Genomic DNA, 13931 nt, shown 5'->3' with positions numbered 1-13931 from the left:
TTAATGTTGTCAAGGGGAGAGCTTGAGTGCTGATGTTTTATTGTCAACTACTTTGACAGTATAAACGAGGAAGGAATGAAGGCATTACACAGAAGGAGAGACAACTTTCTCTCTGAAGAAAAAAAAAAAGTAACTGCAACTGAAAACTAGTAAAGGATAAAAAAATTTACCTGAGCAACCAACATCTTGACTAATCCTGAACATAATTCAATTTAAAGTAAGGCACTGCACAATTCTCCTCTATGGTTGCAAGACAGTAGCAGGTGCCTATTTTAGCCACTCACTTCTGATACCTGTGATAATGCAAAGAAAAAGGGCTGTTCAGCGCAGAAAAATCTCAGCAGACACTCATGATTATTTACCTAGGTAAATAATTATGCAGATGTCCAAGGAAGCTTAGAAAAGATACAGTAAAAAACCTAATTGTTCACCTTAATCACTTACTTTCCCTGCTACACAGGCTTAAATAGTCTTATTCCCACATTCCTATAATAATAAAAATAGCAGCGACAGGCCACCCTCTGCAAGCTGTGGTCCAACAGACCATCAAACACATCATCAAGGCCCACCCTATTCTTAGATGTTCACACTTTCACAGAAGCTTCATCTTAATTCATGCCCGTATTATAAACTGCGCTAGCCGAAGTGACACTAATGAAAGAAGTAAGAGCTTCTTCCCACATGTAATAGAATTTTTGAGGGAAAACATTTTAGAGGTTTATAATTGTTGGACAGAAATACAAAAAAATAATAAAAAATAATTCACTACCAAGTTCCACCTCTATTTTCTCATGCCCTGCCCAAAGAAAGTAATAACCACATCAAAATAACACAACCCCAAACCTAGCCAGGTCCCTAGCAAGTATGAAACTTCTGACTGGAGGCTAATATAGCTGCAAAAAAAGAATTAAAATATTTAGATGAATAGGCAGAGTGAAATCTTAGCTACTCCTGGAAGTTGAAAAAAATGTACTTTATTTTGGATAGCCTGGGTGGTGTTGGCTGAGCCTATACTCAATATCTCCTCTGCACTCCTCAAACACTAAGCCCTCCTGCAGCATTTTGCACTGTTTTCTAGACCACACACTCAGATGTGGATACATAAACCACATGTGCTAGGAATGTCTGCCTTGCATTGAAAGCAGTATCAGTAGTATGACCTTACTACTTGTGCAGCCAGGGTTTTGATACAACTTGTATTATCTTTTCAATATCTTGATTCCTTAATGGTTTGTATGTCGTCTTTCTACTGGCCATTATATGCTTAAGGATCTGGAAGTGGAATATAACTATTAGAAAAAACCACCATTATAAGACTGAAAATATTTTCCTATTTCCTAAATAGGACTCAGACATTGAATTCTGTCTCTCTGTGAGCAATGGTAAAAGGTAACTCTCTATTCCTCGCTGTGACGGAAATTAGTAATGGAAATTTCAGCTTTATGGCACCAGTTATCTGAAAGAACATAGGAAAACGCAAGACCTATTTGATGTAACATTCAGGAAAGGGTTACTTCCAGTCAGAATTATAACTAATGGTGATGAAAATGCATATTCTCCTGTATTGCTCAGATTTCCAGACTGGAAAAATTAAAAGTAAATGAAGAATGAAAAATGCTGGATTATCACTTCACAGTAGCATCACTGGCTGAGTTAAGATACAGAATATAAGTAAGATGCAATATTCAAACAAACGTTAAACAGACATTAGCATGTCAAACCATAAAACAGCTCAGATTTTTGTATGATACTGCAATACATCTCTCTCATCAAGTCAGCAACAACACAGTTATTACAGCAGTCAACCAAAGAAGCTGCCACTCTACAAGCTGTCACAATAAATTACAGCACACAGAACTGCTGACCAGCAAAGTCTTGGTTAACATAAAGAACCACATCCAGCTACTGAAGGAACTCCTTAACTTTTTTTTTTGCCCACCCCCCCCACCCACCCACCCTGGAATGGTTCTCACTGTGTTAACACTTCTTTTCCCTGTCTAGTCAGTGACATTACTTACTGTTCAAATCAATGCAAGGCCCTTACATGATTGTGCTTTGATATTAACTTATCTGCTTACTCACACACAGAGACAGCATTGCAAATGTCATTGGTTTAGCTGTGTTAATGCACTGATTAACTCCCAAGCACACACAAATTCTCCAGAGATATATGAGTTTTAGTCCCCATTATCTGTTTGTAAGCTTTTTAAGCCCAACAATTAAGCTGTTTGGTACAATATACAGAGTAGCTTCCTGGTGTACATTATATCCTACTATATATTGCTTAACAAGTAAAAAACTACTAAGGCTCATAAAAACACAGGATTTGCACTTGTTAAACTTCGGAACGTATTTTGCACTGCTTATTTTTGCAGTTCCTGCTAGTTCCCATTATGGCTGCAACTCAGATAAAATTTTCACCGTAAGTCTCAATTTCAGTGTACTGCACTATGGCAAACTGGGTAAATCAATGGACCAAGGAGCAAACACAAAAAATAACAACTCCCTTTAATGATTGAAGCAAGAGTTTGCTACAAGACACACTCTGCTACTAAACTGCAAGTGGTATTATAGAAGATGGGATATGAAGCATAGAAGGAGGACAGTATGAAGGAAATCAAGCATCCTACCATCACAGCAGTGTCTGGGGTAAAATAATGCATACAACAACTGAACAGTGCAGTTTTATCTTCAGACCATTCTACAGCTTTCCCATTAATTTTACAAAGTAAATAAGTAATGGGACTTGAAATCAAAAGGTCATTCCAAAGACACTAAAACATTAGTATAGCTTCTAAGAAAACATGATACTTAGCAGGTAAGGACCAAGGGCCCAAATGAGATAGTGAACATACTTTATTTCACTTAGAATGGGTAAGAAGGACAACAGGTCAGGTAAAACCCAAGAGATTTTAATTTCCTTCCCCCAGACCAGAAGAAACAGAAATATATTGGGGTCTCCAAATGCAGTACAGTACTCTGTGTAACCTCCTTCTGAAATCAAAAGGGCAGACTTAACCTAAAAGCACCCAACGAAAGAAGAGAAAGAGGAATAATCAACCATTTCTTATGATCCAAAGGCTGAACTCTGAGCAAGGGTCTTGTTTTACCTTGAAAGACACTCCTCACTTCAAAGTATGCCCCTTTCTCCAAACTTGCTCTTCTCTCTTTAGCATGGATTAATATGGCCTGCAAACTAGATGATACTGAAATTTCTGTAATGCCTCTCAGTGGATTCAAATTTCTAAGAAGTTATTAAAACTTTTCTACCCAACTGGACATCCACTTCCTGAGGTGAAAAGTTCGTGGCAAGATAAAAACTGTCCTTACTATTGGATATAACAACAGTTTTAGTGACAATGAGTCGCTTACTCTGAAAATTATTTTTTTACATATTGCACCACACTGCTAACTTCTGTCTGGTCATCTCAATTAATTAATTCAAATTCTCACACAGAACTTGTTTTAAACAGTTTCATGTAAAGTAATGGTTAAAAGCATTTATTGCCAAAACACATCAATCCATACCAAAGATCAATGTTCATACATGTTACGGACTTGGAAGGGTATCATTGCTTTTTCTTTAAGAGAAATATAAATGTCTGTAATTAAGAGAACAAGGATTTATTTTGTTTCTGCATACAAAATTAAATGAAAATGGCTATTTTTTTATTTAGATCAACACTTAGTAACTCATTCTATCAGAATTTTGTGAAAAAGTCAACATGCACACGCAACTGCAGTCTATTTTCTTCCTTTTCCCACTGAACTAAAAAATCTAAGAGTTTAAGCATGACCCATGATTTGCATGAAATTCAGCACTAACTTGACACTGTACTTGCTGTCACCTCCCTTTCATGCCTATTGTTCTGTTTGTTATTTTCTTCCACCCCATTCTCATTGTATAATAAAGCTTATCTGGTATTTTAAGGATAAAATGATTCATTTTAGTATTTCTGACAAAACAGTGCAATAGTCATACTAGAAGTATCATGGGATTCATCCTCTCCTGAAATTCAATGGGCTTTTACCACAAAATTCAGAAATATCAAAATGGACAAAATTTTATATGTATCTGGTGTAAGTTAAAGATAGGAAGTAGAAGACAAGCTAGTAGATCAAAAGTTAAGATTGCTTTTAGATTTTCGAACATTTCCATATAAAATAAACAATAAAAATTGAAGTTTATCCCCTTCACATGCACCCCTTCACCCTCCCCACCTTCACCTCCCCTATGACAAAAAGTAACTTTAAAATTAACACTCCTACTCTTCACCCCTCTCTCCAATTGCACATTAAGACATAGACTTAAGAGAACAACATAGCACTTCAAGTATGCTTCATGCCAATCGTCGTATGAGTCATAACATGACTGAAAAAGTACACTTATTCTTGGGAAGCCTGAGAACAACTCCCCACAGAGTGTGGTCAAATAATATTTTAAATAAGAAAAAAGCCCACTAACTCAAACTGTATCCCACCCTCTCAAGAAAAGTAAAGCGTTAAATTTTCTTTGGACTAAAAGAAACAGCATTAAGATTTACAATCTGAATAAGAAATAACCCCAACAGGAATTCAGTTCTACAGTGCTGAACAAACTTGGTGCATGAAACAGTAAGTCATGTAGACAGTACTGTTTAGCTCTACACATACAAACTACACATGGCAGATAAGCATACATGTAACATACTGGCCTGTTCAGAAACAAGATACCTTTTTTAAGGCTGGGAGACCTGAATAAACCTTTGCATCCAGAAGCACTTCTAAAACTCTTTTATACTAATTGGGGAATTTGAATTTGAACAGAAGGGTGGGTGATGGTTTTATCAAGGAATCATCAGCAATATGAAAGCATGGAGCTTTAATGTGAAACTGAGTACATATTCTCTCATTTGATCATGCACAAACAAGGATCCTGATTTTAAGGAATAATGGATGGTATGAAAGAATACTAAATTTATAGACAAGAAATCCTTCTGGAAATACAAGCAGGTTACTGAACTTATGCCAAAACCCGGAAAGTATATAAAGCTTATGTGTGTGTGTGTATACACATATACAGAATTAGTGTACACACACACACAAATGATGCATTATAATTGTATTTATTTCAACATGTGACTGTATAACAACATTTCTTTTCAAATAAAGGGTTTTAACTTAGTAGTTATAAAAAAACCCAAATAAAATCAGAAACAAAACCCCAAAAACAAATTAAGCAGACCATATTCGGTATGAACAAACTAAACATTATGCAAACAGTTTTAAGGTAGAAGTCAGCCAGACACTGGTAGCAAAGGAGTGCTGAAACTCATAGTAATAAATAGTTCCAAATTATGAATTTTCTACATTTCCTCAGAAGACAGGACCAGTATTTCTTCTTTTATGATGATCCTGCAGAATACCTTCACTCATATATATTTAATTTTATAACACTAAAACAGACACAAGAATGTAGACTGCAAAAGACGCTGGATTCGGAACACCATACATAACATTTTTTGTTAAAAGTCCTACTGGTTTATTCACTAAGGCTAGAGAGCAAGTCAAATGACCCTATTTGGTGCATTTTCTACCATGGTCAAGACCAGTAAATGGATAGACTCAAGGACCTGCAGTCCAACATGCTGCAGTCCAACCACTGTGGCACACAGGGAACAAAATACAGGACCATTGTTTGGCCCACAACTTTGTAACTTGTTTCTTGGAACTGCAGAAGTGGAAACAAGATGCTAGTGTTTTAATTTACTAGAGAAGAGAAATATACCAAGAAGTAGCATTTTAACATGAATGAAGTTACTAGGCTTGTGATAGTTCTGCACCAAAAGAGCACGCATAGAATCCCGCTACTTGCAACCTCTGGTAGTGCCATTCAATGATTCATTGACTTTAGAATACATGTATGCAATAATAAATAGATCAGTTATGTAATAAGGCAGTGTGTTGAACATCCATTTGTCTTGTGGATTGGAACACCACAGAGAGATACACAATACCATACACATTCATTAAGACCAAGTATTTTTGTTTGGTTTTGCGTGTTTGTTTTTCAAGACTATCCAGGCAAACTTTTCCAGAGCATTTTCTTCTTGAGAAGAGTGGTTCTCTGAGTCTTGTCACTTTTCCTCTCCCTTTTCAAGAGATGATGACTGGCTTTAAGGAAAAATAAAGCTGCACAAGGTTATTTTGTTTTATCCCCCATCGTTTTCAATGTTTCTTTTAAAGAACAGTTGTTGATGCAGCAAGAAGCTGAATCCTCAAGAGGTTCCAGAAGTTTCCAGATAACTCTGTAGTTTACGGACTGTGGTTTTGTCCAGTGAACAAAGGTCAAAGTCAAAGGTTGTATTTGTGATATGAAAGTGTCCAGTTTCTTCTATAAGATTTACTATCTGAAAGGAAAGAAAAGATGCAGTTGAAAATTTCAGTAGTTTTTCATGCTCACTAAACCTATTAACATGCCACAAAGTATCATGAGAGAGGCATAAAACAAATCTAATTGCTCCAATTCTTGCAGGTGATAGCATTATGATTACTGGTCACTTGCCTTCTGACATGAACTAAGGTCCAGACTATAGTACCTCAGGCTTTTTTATAACATCAGCCTGCTCAGTGCTGTTCCAGCAAACATTACCATTGAGAATAGGGCAACACCAACCCCAAGCCCAAATAAAAAAAAAGTGCACAGGTAGATCTTCTCTGTCTGGAATATTTACTTAGCAGTGTATAGCTAAGCACATTACTTTTGAAAATAATTGGCATAAGTCTTTGTGCAAGCAAGGGAAGGAAGAAATAAATCCTTAAAGAATCTAGTTCACATCACACAAAAATGTATTCAAGAGCTCTCACATCAACTGTTCACATCCTAGCAGTGATTTCTGGAGTCATAAATTTAAATCAACTTTTTTAAACTAACTGAGTTCCTACTAGTGGCATAAGATCACTTCTGGTGACTAGTCTAGACAAGAAGAGCTGTTGTAAGTTCTTGAGTAGAACAAGGACTAAAACATCTTTCCTACGAGGAAAGGGTGAAAAAGTAGGAACTCTTCAGCCTGGAGAAGAAAAGACTTAGGGTGCATCTCAGTAATGCATGCATACACCTGATGGGAGAGCATAAAGAAGACAGAGCCAAGCTCTTTTCAGTGGTGCACAGTAACAAGACCAGAGGCAATAGCACAAACTGAAACATAGGAGGTTGACTGACTATCAAGACACTCTTGTACTGTGTGGGTGACGAAGCACTGGGACAGGCTGCCCATAGAGGTTCTGAAGTCTCCATTCTTGGAGACATTCAAAAGCCACGTGACACAGTCCTGGCAACAATGTCAACATGACCCTGCTTGAACAGAGAGATTTCTTTTAAAAACATAATTTAAGACCAATTGCTGCCTATCCATAGCATAATATTCACATAAAAAAAGCTCAGGCGATTCTCACAGGACTGATTTCTTGGTCAATTGTTCTTTTTCACTGCCTTCTGGCAAATATAAGTACCATTTAACATATAAAGTTATAACTATCATTTTACATTGGGATAACTTAGCAACCTATCAAGGTGCTTGCAGTTCAGTATTGCACCTCTCCTGCCTCATCCCTCTTTTTTTTGATTTATTTCAGCTTTATTGAACAAAGTGACTCAAATAGAAATGCCTCCCTTGGGGAAAGGCCACATTCTAAAACATATATTTTTCTCCTTTCCAACACAGCTGCATTTCACTCAGCACTGGTGAGACCACTCTTTGAATACTGTGTTCAGTTCTGGGCCCCTCACCACAAGAAGGATGTTGAGGCTCTGGAACGAGTTCACAGAAGAGCAACGTAGCTGGTGAAGGGGAGGCTGAGAGGAGACCTTATTGCTCTCTACAACTACCTGAAAGGAGGTTGTGGAGAGAAGGGAACTGGCCTCTTCTCCCAAGTGACAGGGAGTGACAGGGTTTCCTTTGTAGACAAAAGGGAACCTGGGAAACAACAATACATTAAATATGAAGCACAACCAATATGCATTGTAGTGTACTGTACTTAGGAAATCCAACAAAGTTATCAAAATTCCTCTTTAACTAAGCGTATCCTTAACCAAGGTCTTCCTTTGCACTCACCCCTCAATTATTTTTCTTATCTTTAATCAAAATATGGAGCCTTAACTAATAAACAGATTAATGCTAGGGCCTACAAATTATTTTTAACATATTTACCCAAGTGTTTGTTGAGAAATTTGATGAGTGATTGCAGTCATTTAAAACTGGTAAGAATTTCTGTCTTTACTTCAAAACTGGCACATAATCGTACTAAGCAGAATAAAACCATCTGTGCTACAATTATATTTACTTTGTTAACAATGCTTGTTGTTTAATCACCAGAAGTTGTAATCCAATAGTACCTGACAATGCCACTCAAAACAAAAACCACTATTCTTGTTCTTACTATTACATAACCTTTTAATAAATTTGGAGCCTTAGTGGTTTGCATATTTCCTTATTTTACATCTTCCATGACCTCAGAATACTCAATGAATATATTGTCATTTTGCCCAAACTGAGTTTTACTTTTAATTCTATGTTTTATGTTTGCCATAGAAACCATCTTTAGTTGTTCCTGAGAAAACCCTGTTCATTTTCAGAAATAAGCAACAAAATTTTCATCATGGTTCACAGCTGTGTCCATTTTCCCATCCTGTTTATATAATTATTCATACAGTATATTGAGAACATAACAATGAATTAGTCACAAACTTAGCTTAGACATGCATTTTTTTTATTATTATTATTAGAGTTTTAAACGAAGGGGGGGGGGAAACAGATGTGACTTCATAGTTTCAATGAGCACACTGCAATATTGCATGAAAATGCTCCTCACCTGCTGCAGTACATGTCTCTCTCTCAAAGTCATTAATCTTCTGTGGAGTTCTACTAGTTCATCAAGGTATGCCTAGAAACAAATTCCCCACCCCCCCACAAACAACTTGTTAATTAAGTCATAGCTATGTATTTAAAAAAAAATTCAGATGTCTTCAAAAACAATACAAATTGAAATTTTGTTTTAAATATTCTTTAAGCTAAATTTTCTTATTTAGCAATCTGGCTTTCTCTAGCTTAATACAACCCAAGTGTAAGTTTTCATGTGTTTTCTTAGCTACTTCATGCCATTGAAAATCTCATCAGGTAGTTCTTTGCTGTAGAGGACAATCTCCGTATCACAACTGTGGCAAAAAGTCTCAAACAGGCTGGGGATGCCAAAACAGCATCTTTAAAAAACATCTCCCACCTTTCCGCTTAGGGCCTAAACCCAAAAGCTCACAATCAAATACCCCTTTTTCTCTAAAGCCACATAACTAATTTTCTGTGTCAACAAGGAGATATAAAGGGAGAAAGAACAAGCAAGATTAATGCAATAGTAAATTCCACTGTCCTCCTTCCTGGGATGTCAAACAAGTCCCACCTCTCCATCCAGTAATCGATATCCTTTTTCAGCCTCAGCCATTAGAAACCTTTTTGTCTTTTAAGAACACAGACATATAGCACCCATCTTAAGAAACCAAAAACCATATGGTTGAGGCCACTGAAAATCTACCAACATAGACTGAAACTCTGGTCTCCTGCCTCACATTATCACAAAGTTGACACTAATACCTTTAAAATATAAGCCTTCAGAGGAACTTGTGCAGGCTGGGAAATTGCACTATGTTCACTTACAGAAAGACTTCGAGCTCTAACCCATGGTCAGCTGAAATGATTTTAAACAAAACTATTTCTTAGCATTAAATAGCAACAGTTGCTTCACATAATATGCTAGATCACACTGCCACTTACTAGCACAAAGCCCCCAAAAGGAATCTGGGAAATATATTTTCTAATTGATTGATCTACGTGCTACAAATACAGCTGTGAATACTCTCTTAAAAAATTATCACTTCATCTGTGAAGCCCAATACAAACTCATGGTGGAGACGAGACAAAATAAATAATCAATGACAGGCTCCCAACTGGTAACATTTGCCAAACCAGCACATGGACTGAAGAGAATGAAAAAACACTTTCAAAACAGGACAGAAAAAGAAATCACTACAGAAAGAAAGAGGAAGATCTGCACCTAAAGGAACCAAAGCAAAGATGTACTAACTACTAATTTTCTTTCTGTAATAAGGGTGGTTGTTTAGTAAATACATTAGTATTACATTCTGGACTCAATTACTGTTACCTCATTCTCATTTACCTTATCACAATCCCCATTCTTTATTGGTTTATCAGACTTGTTCTGCTTTATTGGACTTTTCACTTCTAAAATCTGGAAAAGAAATAAATTCCTGTAAAAATTAAATGCACCACTGGATACAGTTACATACGAAGAATTCCTTCCAGGTAATAACACAAAAAAATATAATATCTGGAAAAGACATAAGCAAAACTCAAAATTGAGCTTTTTATTCTTTAATCCGTACACTTATATGTTTCAGGAAAAAAAGCAGCTTACAGTAGAAAAAACTGAGTTACCAGAATAATACGATATTATTAATCCTTAAAAAAGAATACATTTCATGTCATTTAAAAACTCCTCAGCGCTTTTTTGTATCTTTTTGTATGCTGGTAGGATAAGAGGTCTGATTTTGCAGATATAAAATCATGCTGAGGTACTCTCCAGTGTCCTTGAAATGTCACATGATCCTTATGTTTCCTGTTCTTTTGTTTTCCCAATGCTGTATTTCTTCAACTATAACAGAGATTTTGAAACAGTTTTTGAAATGGCCACATAAGTTGTAACCGGGAAAAAAAAAGCGTTGGATGGTAATTTCTCTTGCACTTCCATGGTATCCTTCCTACAATGCCATACAACGCCATTTATTACAACATACACAAACCAAGAACGTTTCACCCAGTACTGAATCTCAGTCAAGAAAAGCATGTTAACAAGCATCAGAAGAGCATGCTTAATATGAAATTTTGGGATTTAAGTGATGAATATTATGGGGAAACATAACTATTGTCTGTTCTTCCGATTTTTTCACACACAAAAAAAAATTATCGCAGATGATTGGAGATTTTTTTTCACATTTCACTGTACGACTAACATCACCAGCATGGTTATGCCCAAAACCACACTGGACAGTCACAACACAGGACAAAGCTGAACAAATAAAACAAGGAAATAAGGCCTGTAAAAGCAAGTCTTCTAGACTAGCTAGAAGCCACACTGACAGCTTTCTGCAAATTCCATCTCATTTCTACTTCCCTTGGTATAAATGACTAAAATTGCATATAGGCTCCCTGGGATGAACAGCAACATAAGAATACAGCAGGCAAGCAGCTATTTCCCTATGCATAGAAAGTGACTGTAGACCTGAGTTAACCCTACCCAAGTACTTTGTCAAGACCAATGCATGGCCAGAAAGCAAAATATACTTTTCCTAAGAAAACCCAGCTTCTTCAATTCAACATGCCCTGGGATTACTGCTGTGTAGGCCACTGGAAGAATATGTCTTGTTTTGAAAAAAAAAAAACCCAAAAAAATAAACAACCAAAAACACCAACCAGAACTCTAGGCATGGATCCAGTACTTTTTAGATGCTTTTCATGTTTTTAAATGTAGTAAATTCTTGGTTAGAAACAGAGCCACAGCAAGGACACAGTATATTTGAAGAAGTGGCTTTCCTTCCTTACTGTGCTCTTGACACGTAGTTGAAATTTAATACCATAAGCACCATTTTTCAGTTGAGACACAACATAAATCACTTCTGAGGACTCATAGAAATACTAATTCTGTCTTAGCTCTCTAGGAATGGACTTGGTCAACACAAGACTGATATCATCAGTCAAAAGCATTACCCTGGCAAGCAGCACTATGTCATCCAGTAGAGATATCAAATGTGGCTATGGTCCATACTATTTGAATTTCCATACGTCCTCAAATTTCTGATTTTCAGCTCAATTATAAAAAAGGAAGAAGGTATGCAACATTCAATTTTAGCTGGCACACTGCTATTGTCTGGAGTGTCTAAACGCACAGGCAGACATCCTGTTAGATCACTGAAGGGGAAAGGAACATGAAAGATGTGACTGAGTGGGCTGCTGATATTGAGACGTTACACTGTCTGTGTAGAAATTAGTCTTCAATTAACAAGTCATAGATAGGTATTTTATTTTTTTTATGACTCTAGGAAACACAATATTCTTTATCTTCATAGTTTTCTTCTCTTCCCCAAAGACTCTTAAAAACTTGTTACTTTCACACAGATCAACCTAGAAAAGCCCACAGAGTATCTGGTGGATAAGAATGCTTTCTGGAAACAGAATCTCCTCCTTCTCTCTGTATCCATACTGCTCCCTAGTTTTATGTGCCCCAGAGTGTATTTGAACTTGACTGACATGAATAATAATAATAATGCTTTGGTTTTGCACTATCAGTAAGCTTGTATTGGAAACCTTATTACAAAAACGATGACAAGTAAATAATTTCTGCCAGATAATTGAAGCAGTTACCCTAACAAATACAGAAAACACTCATCCATAAAACTCATCGTCTAAAACCACAAACCTCTGTTAACGTATATAATGTTATTCTCATAATATCAATACTGTAAGCAGTCACTACCTTTCATGACTCTATGATTCAGCTGACACTGGGAGGGAATTATGGCTCCCTAGCATAAGTGACAATATGTACTTTATGGAGTATGGGTTTTTTTTAGAGAATATCACCTTCTATGTTTAATTTTTGTATTTAGAGAGCCTTATTTTATTGGCCAGGTGACTCTCAAACTCTTAATTCTCCTTTGTCCCTTATGTATTTTTTAGGTTATTTAATCTCTTTTCACTGAAAACCAGAACTACTCTGCTTTCCTACTTCAACAATAACAACAATATTAGGTCATACAGATATGGAACAAATACTCTGACAGTGAAGTAAAAACTACTGTGTATTCTAAGGAAGTAAAAAAATATTTTATCTTCTTGATAAACACTGGTTGGAGAAAGGAAGGGATGAATGAATAAACTCCTGAGAATGAGTCTCTTTATGCTATCTACTGCTAATAAAACCAAAACCTGTATGACAGAAGCTGTAAAGCTCTTATTTCAGATTATAGGCCACATAACAACACTGAAGTAATCAGAATGTCATAGCGGCTCACTAGGATGGCATTTATGAATCCTGACTTTACCTGGTTGTTGTTGGGTTTCAGTAAAGGTGGTGCTGATTCATGATGTAGTGGTGAGGAAGCTGAACTACTGTCACTGTCACTGCCATCACTCAGACTAACCCTATGGAAAAACAGAGGCAAGGTATTACACCTCCAGACAAAGGGCTGTTAACAGGGATGAATCAAGCTTGCACTTTGAGGAAGGAAACCAAGAACGACCCCTCGCTAAGCAAGCCATCATTAATCAAGGTCACAAGGAAAAGAAGCATTTGACATTCTGGAAAATGCCCTGCACAGCAATGAGAATGAGGCTGTCTGTCTACATTTGGCTGAAATGACGTGTCCAGTTGACAGCAGTTAACATTACAGAAATGTTAAAATACTTGGAACATTAAGCCACATTTCCCAACATTCCTGAAGTGAATCTGTATTTTGGTTCATAGCCACAGGGAATGAGGAAAATGTTTTGTACAGACACTTTTTAACTCTTCTAAAGGCTTCTGAAAGTTTTCTAAACACCTACACTTCCCACTTGGAGAAGGGCTTCACTGAAAAGTTCCTTGTTAATCATCATAAATAACACTCTTTCTCGTGGCTAAAATTTAAAAACTTAGTATTTGAAGAGAGGTAACATGAAAAAGCTGACTTACTAGTCAGTCTTATCCTTCATTTATTTAGAAACAACAGGGAATATTTACTTGTTGGAAGGAAAAGAAAACAATTACTTGGGAAAAAAGAAGGTAGAGAAACATTAGACTTAAGATTCTGTTAAAAAAAATTTTAAAAAATCTTCACACTTAAAAAC

The 13931-nt window shown here is 36.4% G+C and overlaps 1 protein-coding gene across 1 annotated transcript in view; it reads right to left on the bottom strand.

Annotated features, from left to right (window-relative positions):
- Positions 1-5153: 5153 nt before the first annotated feature.
- MLLT3 (MLLT3 super elongation complex subunit) overlaps positions 5154-13931 on the bottom strand; it is a 111016-nt gene continuing 102238 nt past the window's right edge. Inside the window, exons 9-12 of the mRNA XM_069881203.1 lie at positions 13148-13247; positions 10207-10278; positions 8851-8922; positions 5154-6389 (exon numbers count right to left, since the gene is read on the bottom strand). Of these exons, the coding sequence (XP_069737304.1) occupies positions 6258-6389; positions 8851-8922; positions 10207-10278; positions 13148-13247 (376 nt within the window). The 3' untranslated portion in view covers positions 5154-6257. The remainder of the gene's footprint in view (positions 6390-8850; positions 8923-10206; positions 10279-13147; positions 13248-13931) is intronic.

The sequence above is a fragment of the Phaenicophaeus curvirostris genome, chromosome Z (genome assembly GCF_032191515.1).
Source record: "Phaenicophaeus curvirostris isolate KB17595 chromosome Z, BPBGC_Pcur_1.0, whole genome shotgun sequence".
NCBI classification, from domain to species: domain Eukaryota; kingdom Metazoa; phylum Chordata; class Aves; order Cuculiformes; family Cuculidae; genus Phaenicophaeus; species Phaenicophaeus curvirostris.
The sequence above is the reverse complement of the archived record's forward strand: the minus strand, read 5'-3'. Positions and strand labels throughout refer to the sequence as shown.